Below are 15,629 nucleotides of genomic sequence, written 5' to 3'. Positions count from 1 at the left end.
GGGGCGAGGGTGGGGAGTCTGGGGGCTGTGAGCTACGACTGCAGGGGTGGCTGGCAGACAGGGAGGGACAGGAGGCTGGTGGACACCCTGAGGTGCTGGTGGAGCTGGGACTTTTCCCGCCTGTTTCTCGTGGCTCAGGGAATCCTGGGCAAAGCTGGAGGCCTGGGTGCTCAGCCAGTGGGTGCGGTCTTGATTTCACCGGAGACCCTTTCCTCTGGGAGAGGAGCTGGAGTCCAGCAGACAAAGGGTTAAGGTCCCTGGAACTGGTGCCAAGTTACCAGCCCCCTCTCTGCTCTCTCCCCCTCCCCAGCCGGTGACTTTGCTGTAACCCTAACGTGAGGGGCTGGGAAATGTCCCTGGTGCGGACGGGGAGAGGAGATCCAGCCCGGGCAGCCTGCAGACCTAGCCCAGCAACACTGAGAGCAGGTAAGTGCCAGCAAGCCCCTGGCACATGGCTCTGGGTCCTTTGGATGGGGCCCGGTGAGTGCTGGACAGTGCCCAGGATCCAGCAGCCTTGCCAGGGGCTCGGCACCCTGGCTGCCTGCGCAAGGAGGGAGGTTCAGTGTCTCAGGTCACGGCGCTTCGCTCGGCTCTCTGCTGGGTTGGGCCTGCAGCTTTCTCGGCCGCTTGGCAGAGCTGTTGGCGCTGGGCAAGCAGCCCAGGGATGAGGGGTTTGGAAATATCCCTCACTGGGAAGCCAGGCCATGCCATACTGGTGCCCAGCGGCCCTTGGCAGGTAATGGCTACAGAGCTGCTGAGCATTAGCAGCATGAAAGCTGCCCCATCCCCTGCGCACCTGGGCACGGACCAGGGGATGGCGGCTCCTGTACAGAGGGAGGCAGGTTCTCGAGCAGAGGGAAGTCAGGACCCCACCCCCTCAGAGGATACCAGCTACAGGTATTTTACTGCACCCCTGGGACCCTGACGCTTGCTCCCCACCGTGAACTCAGCCTGCCCTGCTTTAGGACAAACATGGCCCTTCATGGTGTCATGCTCACAGGCCCGTCACTGACCGTAGCTACAGCTTATCCCTGGCTTGTGGCACACAAGCGGCATCCCGGTTACCTGGGAATTGTCCCACTGGCTCAGGGTCTGTCTTGGTGGCTGACAGTGGCCTCGGGTTGGGGCTGGCACCGGACAGGCCCCAGGCACAGCCTGGCCTTGGGCTGGCTGGTGCGAATGCCACGTCCCCTGCGCTGCAGACCCAGTCGCACCCGTCCACGATGCCCAAAGCCCAGCAGAACGACGCAGGGGTGAGGCACTGGAGCCCTGCTGGCATCTCAGACGCTTGCTGCAGCCGCACGAGCCCATTGCTGGGGGCAGCAGGGCACAGCACGGACCGAGTGGGTTCTGTTCTGGGAACCTCCCCCCGCCCCAGGGGGAACAAGTGGCCAGCAGTGGCCCAGCCATTCACATGCCTTAGCTGGGCAGCCCCTGGACAGGCCCCAGGGAGGCAGGATTCCTGGGTTCTGCCCCTGGCCCTGCCACCGACTTGCTCTGTGACCATGGGTAACAGACACCCGCCCCTCTCCGGGCCCCAGGTGTAAAGTGGGGAGAGGGAGGAGGCGTGGGTTGTTCCTGTGGTAAGACACTAGGAAGCACAAGGAAGTTGTGATAGTGAAAAGCCCTGGCTGGGGGCACCAGGCAGACCCCAGGGTACAGCTCTGTGGGGTGGGGTGGGGTTAAAGGGGACACTGGAGGAGGGGAGTCACTGACTGCTGGGGTTGGAAAGCTGGCTCATGGAGCCTGTTTGGCTGCAGGGGCAGGATGGTTATGGATGAAAGCCAGTGGGTCCCTGAGCGCGAAGGCACCGTCTCCACCAAGCTCCTGCAGAAGGCGGGTGCGGCCCCATTCGTGCCTGCTGGTGAGTGGGGGCGAAGGGGTGCTGCTGGGAGGGCAGCGTGCCCCGGGACCCAGCGAGGGGACGGCCTCAGGAGCTGCTCCCTGGAGGCTGGGTGGGGATGGACGGGGGTGGCAGGACCGGAATAGCAGGGCTGTGGCAGGTCAGATGGGAGCTGCGGGAGCTTTCATAGCACCTGCCCCACAAGCTGCGTGGCCACGAGAGGTGTGAAAAACCCTTCCCCAGCCGAGCCAGGGCAGCTCCTGGCTTCCCACAATCGCTGGGTGCAGAGCGCTGGCTGGCATGTGAAATGGACCCATCCTCCGAGCCCAAGGGAGGGGAAGAGCTAGTAACTACCGGGCCCATGTGCTGACCGGCCCCTGCAGGGGGAACCGTAGCATGGACGGTGCTACGGGCGGGGGCTGCCGACGGGAGCAGGGTAGCACAGAAGCCAGGAAGAATCAAACAAACCAAAAGTACCAGGGAGGCCCTTGGCCAGCAGCTCACGCCGCAGCATCAGCCTCCTCAACGCCAGCTGTGTGCCCCGGAGAGCCTCCCAGTGACCCAGCTGCCATGTGCTCTCCCACAGGCATTGGGGGCTTTGCCCTTGTGGTCGCTTATGGCCTCTACAGACTGAAGGCCAGAGGAAAGATGAAGATGTCTGTGCACCTGATCCACACCCGCATGGCTGCCCAAGCCTGCGTGGTTGGAGCCATCACGCTGGGTAAGTGAGGGCTGGGGTATGCTGGGGCCAAGGTGTGCATGGGCTGTAGCCTAGGCAAGCTGGGACCACAGACGGGGGCTGCATTCTGCTAGGCACCGAAACCCCCGCCAGGGTGGTGGATTCTGCAGCCGCTGGATGGTGCGTTGGCATTGGCCACCTCTTCTTGGGGCCGCGGCCTGAGTCACGCAGAGGAAAGGGGGGGTCACTCAATCGGAGGGGTTCACTTGAAATTGGTGCCAGATAGAAGGGACTCCTTTGTCACACACAGAATTGGGCCATGAAGTCCAAGGTCCCTGCCCTCACGTACAAAGGGAGAAGCTTTGTCCACACCCAGGGCTGCTGCTGAATATCACCTTGGGCACCTGAATCACCCATACAGTAACGGGGCTGCTTCTGCAAGTGGCGTCCCCTTTCCTCCACCCTGCTGGAGAAACCTGCCTTCCTCCCCTTCCCCACCATGGCTTGAGACAACGCAGCCCCTCTCTGCCAAGATGTGTGGAGGGGCCAGCAGGCAGGGGGGCCAGGCAGCTGGGGAACATCAGCCGGGCGAGGACAGCTGTGCGGAAAGCTGATGGGCCCCAGTGAGCTCTCTGGAGCGCGCGGTTAGCAGCTTCCAGCAGGCCGAGTGCGTCAGCCCAGGTGCAGCCACAGCCGCTTGGAAAAGCTCTCCTGACGCTAGGGCCCTGCCCCCTGGCCAGACTCCAGCTCGGCGATCCTGTAGCAGTTCGCTGGGCCTGAGTCTCGTTTATACTGCAAGCCCTTGCAGCGAGACGTGGGCAATGTGATTTGGGGGCCGGAAGGGAGCGCTGTGCCCATCCGGTCTGCCCTCCTGCATGGCCCGAGCCGGAGCGTTTCAGCCAGTGCCGCCTGCAGCGAGGCCAACTGGGGGCAGGTTTTAGAGACACCTGCGTGAGGCAAATCGCCCGCAGCCTGGGGGTAGCTGCGTTGGTGGCCAAGGGCCCTCGTGGTTCACACTTTACAAGCTTCTGTTCCCAGTTGCCCCTACGGGTTCAGCTGCCAGCTCCTCGGGAGTGGGTGAAGTGATCCACAGCGCTCCAGGACAGACAACGCTCTAGAAATACAAGTTATTTGTGTGGCACGTTCCTATGCCACTGTCCCTTTCCCTTTCGGGCCTGCACGATGTCACGGTCTCTCTTGCAGGAGCAACCTACACAGTGTACAAAGACTACCTGCTGAAACGGGCTGCAGACAGAGCCCAGAAATAGCCCAGAGGAAGCTGCAGCGTCTGAGGGCCACAGCACAGCGATCTTCCCTTGGCGGAACCTAGGTCCCTGCAGCCCCGCGCTCCCTGGGGCTGCTGTTGTGTATGGAACCAATCCTGCTTTCACGGTTTATAAAGTTACAGGTAACGGGAGGCTCAGCCCCGTTCTTGGAACACACTTTCTGAGCTGGTCAGTAAGGCAGGCAGGCAGTGCAGGGCTCTAGGGGGCAGGACGCCTGGGTTCTAGTCCCAGCTCGGAGGGAGAGCAGCGTGGCAGCTAGGCAGAGGGTGGGGGCGAGGGCTCAGACTGCTGCATGATGGATGAATGGTGCTAAGGTGAAGGGAGAAATGATGCCCGTGTGGCGAAGGCCGGGGCTTGCGCTCCATGCCCTGCTCTACACCTGGGTGGCCTGGCACTAGTGTCTCTGAGCTGCAGTTCCCAGAGCCGGATTAACCTTTTGTGGGCCCCCATGGGGGCAATGGAGCAGGGTGCAGTGGGGTCAGTCCCTGGAGCAAGGGGCTGGCCAGGGGCATGGCATGGCAGGGATGGCTGCGCTCCGCCCAGCCCAGTGCAGGGAACTATCTACAAACCGGCACCCACAGCTCTTCCCCACCCCCTCACAGCCCAGCACCCACTGCCCCCCAGACACCCCTTTCCCCATACCCTACCTCCCGGCCGCACTCACTGGCTCTGCTGGGAGGTGACCGTCTGACGGGCTGAGCCGACAGCACAGCCAGGGCTGGTCCTGGGGCGGGGAATTGCTCCAGCCCCTCGGGAGTGGTGCTATCAGCCAGGCCAGGGCCCACTTGCCTGGAGGGGCCCAGTCAAGCCCTCCCCCACCCAACTGGCTGAGACTGGCCATGCTTCTGCACCAGTCCCAGGTGGCTCAGCTCCCAGGAGACAGGTGGGGCCCCATGGGTGGTGGGAAGCATAGACTGCCCGGAGCTGCACTGGGGTCTGGCCGGGGGGCAGGGCCAGGGGCTGAAGAGGAACAAGTGGTGGGTGGGATGGGGTGGGGCAGGGAGGCTGGCAGGGTCTCAGTGCACAGGGCAAGCAGAGCAGGCTGGGGCCCCTTCTGAGCATGGGCCCGGCTCCATGGCGCCATTGTAAACCTGGCACAGGCAGTTCCCCCAGCTCTGAAACAGGGTAACCACCCCATCTCCTCTCCCTTGCCCCGGTTGTGGTCTGGGGCGGAGCTGTGCCAACAAAGGACTGCCGCAGGGCTGGGAGAGGTGCATGGCAGGGTCCTGGGCCAGAGCCACGCCATGGGACTGAGATCTCCATGGAGAGAGAACAGGGCTCAGGGCTCCCACAGGCTTGTTACCAACATGCACTGAAGCCAGGCCAAACTGGTCTCCTTGGAGCCGAGCCCCCTCATCCAGCCCTAGGTAGCCATAAGACAGAGACCTGCTCTGTTAGGCAGCCCTGCTCCCCGCTGCTAGCATAGGGCCAAGGGCCATGCTCACAGCCTGGCACAGCGCACAGGTGCCTGCCCAGAGGACAGGAGCTCAGTGCTGCGGCCGGGGGCCTGACATCCTAAGGACTTTCCACCTTGCCTCAGCTCAGGCCAGCAAGACCCACATGAGTGAATAAAGCAGGTGCTCAGCTCCGGCTGGCTCCAGAAAGCCCTGGGAGCTGCAGACAGGGATGAGGATGGGACTCTGGAGGGGCCATGGCTAGGGCCAGCCCAGCAGGAGGTCGGGGCTCCAATATGAACGGACCCAGGGAAGTGCAGTCACATGGAGCTGGAAAGAGACCAGGGACCAGCATAGTGTTTGCTCCACGAGACCAAACCCAGCAAGTTGGAGGGTGAACAGAGGCAGCCCCAAGCAAAGGCCCCAGGGTATGCGGAGAAGAGGTACGGCCTGAGCAGGGGCAGGGCCAGCTTCCCAACACTGACCTGGGGGGGCAGCACTAGGGCTGAGGGGAAACGGTCAGTGTCCACCATGGGCCATTCAGAGACTGGCCTCTTCAGAGACTGACAGGAGATTGGACCATTACTGTGCCCCTGCCTGCTAGCCTGGAGAGAGTGTGGGCTGGCTGGAAGCAGGAGACTGGAGTGTGATCTGGGGGAAGGCCTGTGACCGAAGGGGAAGGGGACATTATGATTTGCAGAGCTACGTTGGAAGGCAAACACGAGAGCACAGGCCCTGCACAGTACGTATGAGGCAACAGCCACAGGGCTGCCGAGAGAGTCTTAAGCCTAGCACACCGGCGATCCCCCAGCCCCTGAGCCACAAGCTGCAGAGATGGGAGCAGTGACCCTGCCAAGCCATGGGGGTGATTGACACTAGCGCATCCTGCTTGTTGGAGAATCCACAGGGGGGCTGCACTGAAAACTGCTGAACCCAGCACACACCTCCCCCCAGAGGCAGATGGGCCAGAGGACGGGTGCAGCTCACAGTACAGAAGCAATGGTCAGTGGGTCCTTGCTCCTGTGCTGGCTACTGGCTCCAGGGGTCACTATGTGGGCTCTGAGCCAAGCATCTCTCCCCTCTGGGCAATGAGACCCCCCGGGACAGAGACACACGCCAGGGGAGAGGGGTTTTATTCAGTCTTTACAAAGCTCAAAAATAAACTTGTACAAAATAGAAATAAAAATCCAGACTGTCAGGAGGTCCAGACTCCCGCCACCCGTTCCCTGCAAGGTCACTAACAACCCCCCAGACACAGGCCATCCCCCTTCCTGGGCACCCCAGGAGAGGCTCTGTCTCCCCCCACCACGAGAAGCCTACGCACGTCACTGGCTGCAGGAGCTTGGCGGCAGCTCCCAGCTTTATCAGAGGCAGAGGCAGGCGGCTGAACCCAGCATGAAACCCCTGCACGAAACTTCAGTTTGTCCCTAACGTCATGTTCACTAGGGGAACACGGGTGTGGATTAACCCCTTTGGGCCTGGAACTGCCACGCACGGCTATAAAATTCATTTGTACACAGCAATGGAAGTGACAGGCTGCAGGGGACCAAGAGTGATATCAGCCATGTCCATATTCTGTCCGTCTCGAGTGCAGACTCCTGGCCTAGGGAGGCACTGAACACACACAGCCTGTAAGGTCGTGGGTAAGGGTACTTCTGAGGCCTTAGCAGAAGTGCCCAGCACATGCAGTACCAGGGCAGCCGGACTGCGAGGGAGGAGATGTTTGCAGGACGACGAGGAGGGGGAAAGAGCTGGGCCGGCAGACACTGGAGCAGTCTCTGGTTAGCCTCTGCAGCAACATGGTCACATGGGGTAGTTCAGAACAACATCCTGCTTGGCCAGCTCCAGCAACATAGGGTCGTCGAAGAACTTGCTGATGCTCACGTCCTCGCTCAGGCCCTGTGGAAGGAGAAGCAGCAGCGTGAGCTGGAGAGGTAAGAGCCAGCAGAGCTCCCAGAGAGCTGAGCAGCCCACCCTGGTGCGTTCAAAGCCCTGCTGAAAGACCCTGGGAAACAGCGCAGCCATTCCAGCAGCAGTGCAAGGGATGGCTCCATGCATAGGGCAGCATACGGAGTCCAAAGCACAGCTGTGGTGCGAGGGGCATGCTGGGCCCTGTGAACTGTGCAGATAGGGGAGAAGAGTCAGCAGAGTAGGTGAGGCTGCTGCTGGCCTTACCTTTCTGCGCCTGGTCTTGATCATGAACTCTCTGGCCAGGTGAGGTGCTGGCTGGGGCTCCAAGGGCCGGATGACGATACTCTTGTCCAAGGGGTCTCCAGGCACTATCTGAAACACAGGCCAGGAAGTCAGCATGGGAGAGAAGAGCCCCTGAAGGATCCTGAGAGCAACCCTCAACTAGAGCAAACTGGGCGAAAGCCTAGTAAATCCGAGTCCTGGTGACTGCAGTCACTGCCGCTGACAGCCAGTCTGCCTGTTCTCCGTGTGGGGCTAGGCAACTTAATCTTCCACAGCACCAATAACTGTGCCTATGGGTATGACAGCAACACGGCTGCAGGCCTGCTCAGTTATTGCCACCAACAGTCCCTGAAGGGTTAATCTTGGCTATAGTCAACCTCTTTCGGTTGGAGCATTGCCACAGTGACAGCCAGTGGAGAAGAGGTGTTTGCAGAATGCACTAAGCTGCGTATTGGTTCCCAAATGTCACAATGAGCTTTAGGAAGGTATACACAGGCCGATTTGTTGCTGATTTAGTTGGGGTTGGTCCAGCTTTGAGCAGGGGGTTGGACTAGACGACCTCCTGAGGTCCCTTCCAACCCTGATATTCTATGATTCAGTCAAAACCAGGAAGGGTTTTGTTTTCTGAAACCCAAGGTGCGTAACCTGTCTCACAAGCGTGGAGGCCAGCTCCTGAGCCTAGGCCCCAGGACCTTCCGTAACGTGCATGCCAACCATCAAAGGAATTTACTCATCATTGCGGAGATACGGCTGCCTGCTGGCAGCTCCCATTTGAATGGAGGTGCTGGCTCAGGGTTCATTCTAATGGGAATTTCCAAGCTAAGGAGTTAACAGTCCAGCCTAGGAGTCTAATGTCTGAGGTGCCCGTTAGGAGGGAACTATTGCCTGCTCCTGCTGAGGGGGGACTTGCAGCCCCAGTGTTTTAGGCATCTCTGCCATGCCAGTACGGTCTGGGGCCCACAGCTCAGCCGGCACTTTCACAGAGTAGAGAGGCACTGAAACAAGTTCTTTAATAGTTAACCGCTGAGGCGGAGCCTGTGCGCTCAAGGGCTAGTGCCCTGCACTGCAGAAACCGGGATCCCAGTTCCTGGCCCTGGCTTCTTGCTCCCTGAGTTGAAGGGCTGGGAGTGGCACTGAGGCAGCTTCCTGTGTCACCAATGAAGGACCCATTAGTGCCCATTAAGCAGCGGTGAAAGGGATCCCATCCAGACCACATCATCCAGGGGGAAGCTGCAATATGGAGCCTCCTGGCCTAAGGCCTGGGACTGGTCATCTGGCTAGCAGCAGTAAATTTACAGCTAACATACAAAACGGGAAGGGAGCAGAGGCTCCTCCCAACCCCCGAGGGCCTGCAGTCATCCGTTCCCTTTGCTCGTGGTGCACAGCGAGGCTGGTGGGGCACAGGCCTTGAACACAAAATGCCCCCCCACATGGCTCAGACGGTGCAGGCACTCACCTGCCAATGGTGGAAGACGGAGAGAGAGAAAGCTTGTCCCTGCGTGTGAGTCCTCAAGTCAGTCTCAAACCCAAACGAGTCAATGGCTGGGATAAAGGCTTTGATGGTGTAAAGCGGGGACCCTGGGATTGGAGCGTCCTGAGTCACATGACCTCTGGCGAAGAGTCAGAAAGAATTAACCTCCCACATCTGCCTTTGAGGCATCATCTGTTAAAACATCCCACTGACATTACCTCTGTTCACCCCTCCACTGTGAGCACTGCAGGAGAGAACCACATACACAAAGGACTGAACCTGATCTCGAGCACCCCCCTATGGCTGAAGTGGGGGCTCCCCGAGACACCCTCGCCCCTGCATCAGGGGGCAGTTGAGATCCGCCAGAGAAGGTTTCATGCAATGCCACTGGAAAATGAACACTGTGACTGCACTCTGGATTTCCTCACGTGGCCTGCCACCCCGAAGGGACATCGCTTCTGGGCAGAGTCGCCACCTCGCACACACATCCACGAGGGCATCCCGTGGAGCCATGGGCTCCCTGCAGCTTACCTCCGCCGGGCCAGCACAGTGTACACTGCAGACACACAATCAGCAGGGGCCTGGACCTCCACAAAGTAGTATGGTTCCATCAGCCGAGGAGTGGCCTGGGAAAAGGAATGGGAAATAAGACGCCAGGCACACACCAAGCCCAGGCCCCAGGTGTTCCTATAGGCCAGGAGGGAGCACACATGTGTGAACTGGAGACGGACAGCACTGTGGGCACATACGGGAAGGACCAAGAGTTACTAGCGGAGGGATCCTGACCCCGCTGGCCAGGCTCCTGACCTGCTGAATGCCTTGCAGCGGATAAACAGAACCTCGTGGAGCTGCTGCAGGTGTCTGGTCTGTTCTACAACCATCCCAGAGCAAACCCACAGAGGGAGGATCTCGTCTTGGCTCAAAGCATCCAGGCTGCTCCCTCCCGGTCTCAGCAGGCCAAACACAGTAATGGACCTGGAGATGGAGCAGATTCGTGCAGGTTCCCAAGCAGACTGGGTTTACTCTGTAGCACAGGAATGACACTGTTATCGCTGCGCCCGCCTCTTCCTCTGGGGACTGGGAAGATTAATTGATGAATGAGTTGATTTAGGCTGAAAACGTCTCAGGGCAGGAATTCACCACGCACCTCCGCAGTACTTACCACCCACCCACACAGCCCCTGAAGGAGACAGAAGCTGTGTTAGGCCCTGGCCTCACCATGCCCAGCACAGGCCTTACCATGAGGAAGGCGGAGTACACAACCCTCCTTGCTGTTGGGATAATTTGCCCTCCTCCCCGGTGCAGCGGCTCCTGAGCGATCACAGCGTCCAGGATCTTAAACTTCACATTGCGGATCACTGAGCATGGGAAGGAAGAGAGCAGGGAGTGACTGACGCTGTGGCTGGAGGAAGTCCCATTAAGAGCGGAAGGCTAACCCTTCCGCAAAGACCAGCCCAAACCGCACATTCTCAGGGATCATCACGCCCAGCGCAGACACATAGCTTGGGTGCACAGGAACAGGGGAAAGGCCAGTAGGGACCACTGTGATCATCTAGTCTGACTTCCTGTGTAACACAGACCACAGAACATCTCTGCATTAATTCCTGTTTGAACTAGAGCGCATGTTTTAGGAAAACAGCCAATCTTGGTTTAAAAGTATCCAGTGATGAAGAATCCATTATTTCTAGTGTAAATTTGTCTAGCTTTAACTTCTAGCCATTGGATCTTGTTACACCTTTGTCTGATGGACTGATAATGCACTCTTCAAAGTTTTGTTCCCCATGTAGGTACTTACAGATAAGTCTGCAAGTCTGTCACAGAGGTCACAGATTCTGTGACTTTCCGTAACGTCTGCAGTGGCCATTGCTGGCCACCCCCCAGCAGCCACAGGAGTTTGGGTGGGGGATTCAGGGCTGGGGCGCAGGAGCGGGTGAGGGTTCTGGATGGTGCTTACCTCAGGGCGGTTTCCCGGAAGCAGCGTAATCCCTCCGCTCCTAGGGGAGGCACGGCCAGGGGGCTCTGCACGCTGGCTCTGCCTGCAGGCACTGCATCTGCAGTTCCCATTGGCCGCAATTCCCGGCCAATGGGAGCTGCAGAGCTGGTGCTCGGGGAGGAGGCAGTGTGCAGAGACGCATGGCTGCGCTTCTGCCTAGGAATGTTGTTGTTTCCGGGAAGGCATGGAGCCGGGTAGGGAGCCTGCCAGCCCCGTCACCCAGCACCAGCATGGGTCCCAGGCCACATGCCGCTCCCACTCCCCTCCCCCCGAGCACCCGTGGTACCGCCCTGGGCCACCCCCCTCCCCAAGATTTAGTCAGGGGTATATAGTACAAATCATGGGCCGTGAATTTTTGTTTACTACCAGTGACCTGTCCATGACTTTTACTAAAATACCTATGACTAAAACATAGCCTTACTTATAGACTGTGATCAAGTCATCCCTTAACCTTTTCCTTGGCCAGCTCTTTTAAAACTCTTGGAGGCAAGTTCTTTGGATCTGCTGATTTAAAAATGTCTAGCTCTAGTAGCTGCTGTTTAACATCCTCCTTACTGTTGGAATGGAAAGTATTTCAGCAGCATATGACATCTGATTTTTCCCCAAACCCAAAACAGATATATTTATTGAATATTTCTGTCTTTTCTGCATGGCTAGACATCTAGTCCAACCTCCTGTATAACAGGCCACAGAGTTCACCCAGCAAGTCCTGTTTAGACAGCAACACACCTGGTGGTTAAACCAGAGCAGACCTTTTGCCCTGGGGCATATTATAGACAGATAATTTGGCTGCCAAAGGGGAGGAGAATTAATTCTTCTTGTTTTATTATTTGCATCTGCCTCAAGTTCTCTTACTTACACTCATCACAGAGGGGCCCTTCCCTTGTGCCCCATTGGAACCCCTGCACGATGCTGTCCTTCACAGAGCCCAGCAGGGCCTTATCCACCTACACAGAAACAGACACATTACGGATCAGCACTGCTGCATCCAGCTGCAGCAAGGGAAAGAGAGGGACCATTCTCAAGAGTGAATTCTTAGAGTAGCAGCATTGCTTTGCACTTCTAAGGGCACTCCAATCACGATGCAGATATTCTCTTCCTTTGACAGAGGGGTAACAATAAGGCAAAGAGCTCAGAGTCAACATTTCAAAATTTGGCACCTCGATCCATTAATCAAAGTGGCTTGACTTATGCGGGAGCTAAGCAACTCTGGATCACAGGGCACTTAAGCCACAAGTGGCTGGGCCCAAAGTCAAGGCAAGTCAGTGACAAAGCTGGGACTAGACCATAGATGCCCTGTTAGCCCCCTGTTCTAACCAGTAAGACAGCACTCTTGCAAAATTACAGCTCCAGACCCCTCCTGCCAACGCCTGGGGAAAACATGTCGCCTCTGAACACTACAGGGTAGACAAAGTTGCCCAAGTCACTCCAGTGTGACTGCGCTCCTCACATCTAACTTTTTTCCCCAGGGCTATGGTTCCTCACCTCCGAGGGCAGCGTGTCATCTACTAGAATGTTTGGGCCAGTAGCGTCTGGCCCAAAGGCCCAGATGGAACGGGCAGCCAGCAAATCCCAGTCATACTTGGTCTGGAAGAACTCGCCCAGCTTCTTCCTGATGGGAAGGGAACAGACAGGGAAAACGTTAGACAGCCCAGATCCTGACTCACTGGGTAGAGACATGCAGGCACATAGCTCATCCTCCTCTTAGGGCGGGTCTACATTACACAGTTAGGTCGACATAAGGCAGCTGCAGCCTTCCTTCCACCGATGTAAGTGCTCTGCTACACCGACATCATAACTCCACCTCCATAAGAGGCGAAAGGCTTATGTTGGTGTAGTTAACGCGACACAGTGTCTGTGTAGACAGGGTGTCCCTTACATTGGCTGTCTTGTCAACTTCACTGAACTGTGAAATTGACAAGAAAGCCCCCACTCCTCTGGAGAGATGGGAGGCTGGACCCTGCTCCTTGCTGAGAGCCGGGGCAGCTTTGGACCCCAGTCCTAGCTGGGAGCCTGGGTGAGAAGTTGGGGCAGCCCCCTGCCCACTCCTTGCATGGAGCCTGGCAGCCTTGTCAATTTCACAGCTGGGTGAGCCATGAAATTGACAAGGCTGCCCAGATCACAGCAGGGGGCAGGGCCGAGAAGGGGGGGCAGCTGGACCCCACTGTCCAGTGGGGAGGAGCCCCAGGCAGCTTCTCCCAGCTCCTGGAGGGGAACGGGTGGAGGGGGTGAAGAAGCCTCGACCGTTTCCCCCTGCTCCCAACAAGGAACGGGTAGGGGAGAAGCCCTGGGTGGCTTCCTTCACTTCCAGTAGGGAACAGGGGTGGGGTAGGGTATGAAGCCCCTGCTCCTGGTGGGGAACAAGGGTGGGCAGCTTTCCCCACTCCCTGAGAGGAACGGAGAGCGGGGGTAGCCCACTAGGAGTCTGGGAGCCTGTGGGGCAGCCAGGCTCCTGGCAGGGAGCTGCTAGCAGAGCTAAGAGACCGGGCTCTCAGCTCCCCAGACTGCCCCTTTTAGGTTGGTGGAAGCGCTCCTGGTGAGGCCACGCACCACTGACCCAAGGAGAATAGTGTGGCACGTGCCACCACAGTAATTACTGCGGTGGCTGTAAGTTGACCTAATGTAGGTTGACTTAGGTTTGTCCAGTGACATAGCCTTAGCCTCAGGGTGACCCACAGGCTGTATTAGGGCTGCTCATGGACTGGCAGGGTAGCACCATCCCTATTAGGTTCCTCTTCCTATACACTGATGTTGTGTGACTTCCAGAGCTGTACATTTCCCTCCAGTTCTTCTACACACACCCACAAAGCCTCTGCTCTCCAAATTAGGCAGACCTGTTCCAGGTGATCTGGACCACTTCATTCTCAATGTCCTCTGCGAGTCCCTTCTCCAGCGGCTCAGCAATCATTGTGATCTTGTTCCTGTGCAGAGAGAGACGATGCCAATCAGCTAGTCACAGAGATGGGAGCTTTCCCAGAGGGCAAGCTGCACAGTTAGGGCAACAGACTGAAGTGAAAGGGGATGAGGAACCCAGAGAAAGTTACAGTGGAAAAATACGTTTCCCCTCTTGTTCTGTGGGAAACCACTGTGTTTTTACAACAGCTGCATGCACAGTATAACACCTGGAACGTGGCTAGGGAGACAGAGCTAGCCACACACGTGTCAGTTTACTGCCTGTTTATATTTCCAGGACTGACTCGCTCACAGCTCTTGGAAAGTCAGGAGACCCAGAGTTCTGCCATGGGAATGGCAGAACCGGGAGCTCAGCAGTCAGAAGGTTTGCAGATGATGATGTGCAATGGAATCTGATTAGAATGAGCCCTGGACACTGGGAAGCAGCCCTTTTAACCAGCACATATCAAAACAGAAATTCCAGTTCACAGAAACTCCTGTTAGGTCCCTTCCTGAGGCCGGTGTAGGAGTGTGCCCTCTTGTACACTACAGAGTGCTGGAAACAGGGGTTGCCAGATCAGATCACATGCAAGGTACATCTAGCCCAGTACCCTACCTCCAACAGCTGCCAGTGCCAGGTGCTGCAGAGGAAAGTGCTGGTGTGGTATAATGTGGTTAGGAGGATGGGGGAAGGGACACAACAGAGACTGGCTTCAGTCCAGGGGAAGGGGTTCCCACTGTCTCCCTTGGGGACACCATTTCAGAGTTGGACTATCGGGTCACTAAGCCATACTTCTTATTGGGTGTCTCGGCAAAACACTTCAGGGAGGAAGTTTCCACAACAGTCTCACAGAACGTCACAACCGGATCAGCAACCTTTAAAAAGAACAGCAGCAGCAGTTTGTGCCTTTTCTTTGAACTTTTCAACTTCACAAACACACTTTACACAGGGACTGTCTGAAACCTTTTAACCCTCCCATTGTCCCCAGCAATGCCTGAGATCACTATAATCAAAAGCAACGCGAGAAATATTAGCTGCTTGTTTTGCTCAGTATTCCCTTTGGGCAACCGGCAGCACTGGGTGTCGAGTCAGTGTCCCCACTCCTCTCAGCTGGTTAGGCTGCCCTGGACAGTTGTGGGTCTTTCACAGCAGCAAGGGAGAGAAAAACATTGAAAAACCAAGGAAGTGTGACTGTGAGGCCACAAGGGGCTCTGGGCAGGGGTAGCTCTGAAAACAGTTCTCAGGGTTTGAAATTGACTGGATTTCAACTTGACAGTGTCCCTTTAAGGCACCTGGATCCAGGAGACTGACTCCCTAGGTTATACTCTGAGCCCCATGCACGCAGCAGCACCATGGGACCGAATTCTTCAGCAAATATCCCTAATGTGAATGTACTGCAGTACCATGAAATACTCTTCATTCCCACTCCTCCCCCCAAACACCTGCCCCCAACAGGGCCTCAGGGCTGAAAGTGCTCAGTGACCTACTATGCAGTGGGGATTGTTTCCAACAATGGCTATTTCTGACAATGGATTTTTTCTCTGTGGGTCTCAGTTGTCATGGTGTCATCTGGGCAGCCTGGCTCAGAACGGCCTTTCCCCCATGTATGTCAGAGGAAAGGGGAGCTTGTAGTGAGCTTCGGCGGTTCATGTCAGTTCTCAGGCCTTGGCTGCTGGCTGTTCCACAGGCAGCATAACTACCCAGCCGACACTTCTGGCTCTGCAGCTCCCACTCCCTGCTGCCCGGCTCCACGGAACAGAAGCTCGAGAGCTGCAGTAAGTCTCGGCAGGAAACAAAACGCCAGGTGCCTGCATCTGGCGAAACAGTAACTTCTGCAGCAAAAATGCTGGATTCTATGGCATCTTGGAAAAACCAAA

General features: G+C 57.3%; 2 protein-coding genes across 2 annotated transcripts in view; one reads left to right on the top strand and one right to left on the bottom strand.

Annotated features, from left to right (window-relative positions):
• Window positions 1–343: 343 nt before the first annotated feature.
• Window positions 344–3,939, top strand: HIGD1B (HIG1 hypoxia inducible domain family member 1B). Its single transcript, XM_048829838.2, has 4 exons — window positions 344–426; window positions 1,761–1,864; window positions 2,430–2,564; window positions 3,726–3,939. The coding sequence occupies exons 2-4, from the start codon at window positions 1,768–1,770 to the stop codon at window positions 3,788–3,790; spliced, it is 297 nt and encodes a 98-aa protein (XP_048685795.2). The 5' UTR covers window positions 344–426; window positions 1,761–1,767; the 3' UTR covers window positions 3,791–3,939.
• A 2,379-nt stretch (window positions 3,940–6,318) lies between these two features.
• Window positions 6,319–15,629, bottom strand: part of EFTUD2 (elongation factor Tu GTP binding domain containing 2) — a 36,456-nt gene continuing 27,145 nt past the window's right edge. The window contains exons 20-28 of the mRNA XM_048829767.2: window positions 14,545–14,627; window positions 13,694–13,780; window positions 12,345–12,471; window positions 11,719–11,806; window positions 10,106–10,224; window positions 9,398–9,492; window positions 8,852–9,005; window positions 7,378–7,485; window positions 6,319–7,101 (exon numbers count right to left, since the gene is read on the bottom strand). Coding sequence (XP_048685724.1) covers window positions 7,006–7,101; window positions 7,378–7,485; window positions 8,852–9,005; window positions 9,398–9,492; window positions 10,106–10,224; window positions 11,719–11,806; window positions 12,345–12,471; window positions 13,694–13,780; window positions 14,545–14,627 — 957 coding nt within the window. The 3' untranslated portion in view covers window positions 6,319–7,005. The remainder of the gene's footprint in view (window positions 7,102–7,377; window positions 7,486–8,851; window positions 9,006–9,397; window positions 9,493–10,105; window positions 10,225–11,718; window positions 11,807–12,344; window positions 12,472–13,693; window positions 13,781–14,544; window positions 14,628–15,629) is intronic.

Source organism: Caretta caretta, chromosome 27 (assembly GCF_965140235.1).
Source record: "Caretta caretta isolate rCarCar2 chromosome 27, rCarCar1.hap1, whole genome shotgun sequence".
Classification (NCBI taxonomy): Eukaryota; Metazoa; Chordata; order Testudines; family Cheloniidae; genus Caretta; species Caretta caretta.
This window is presented reverse-complemented; position numbering and strand designations above follow the sequence as displayed.

Bases quoted from the DNA above. Each gene is read 5' to 3' on its own strand.
- HIGD1B (XM_048829838.2), top strand. From the start codon at position 1,768: ATGGTTATGGATGAAAGCCAGTGGGTCCCTGAGCGCGAAGGCACCGTC. The intron at 1,865-2,429 runs GTGAGTGGGGGC...GCTCTCCCACAG, and splicing joins GGCCCCATTCGTGCCTGCTG to GCATTGGGGGCTTTGCCCTT. The intron at 2,565-3,725 runs GTAAGTGAGGGC...TCTCTCTTGCAG, and splicing joins GGTTGGAGCCATCACGCTGG to GAGCAACCTACACAGTGTAC.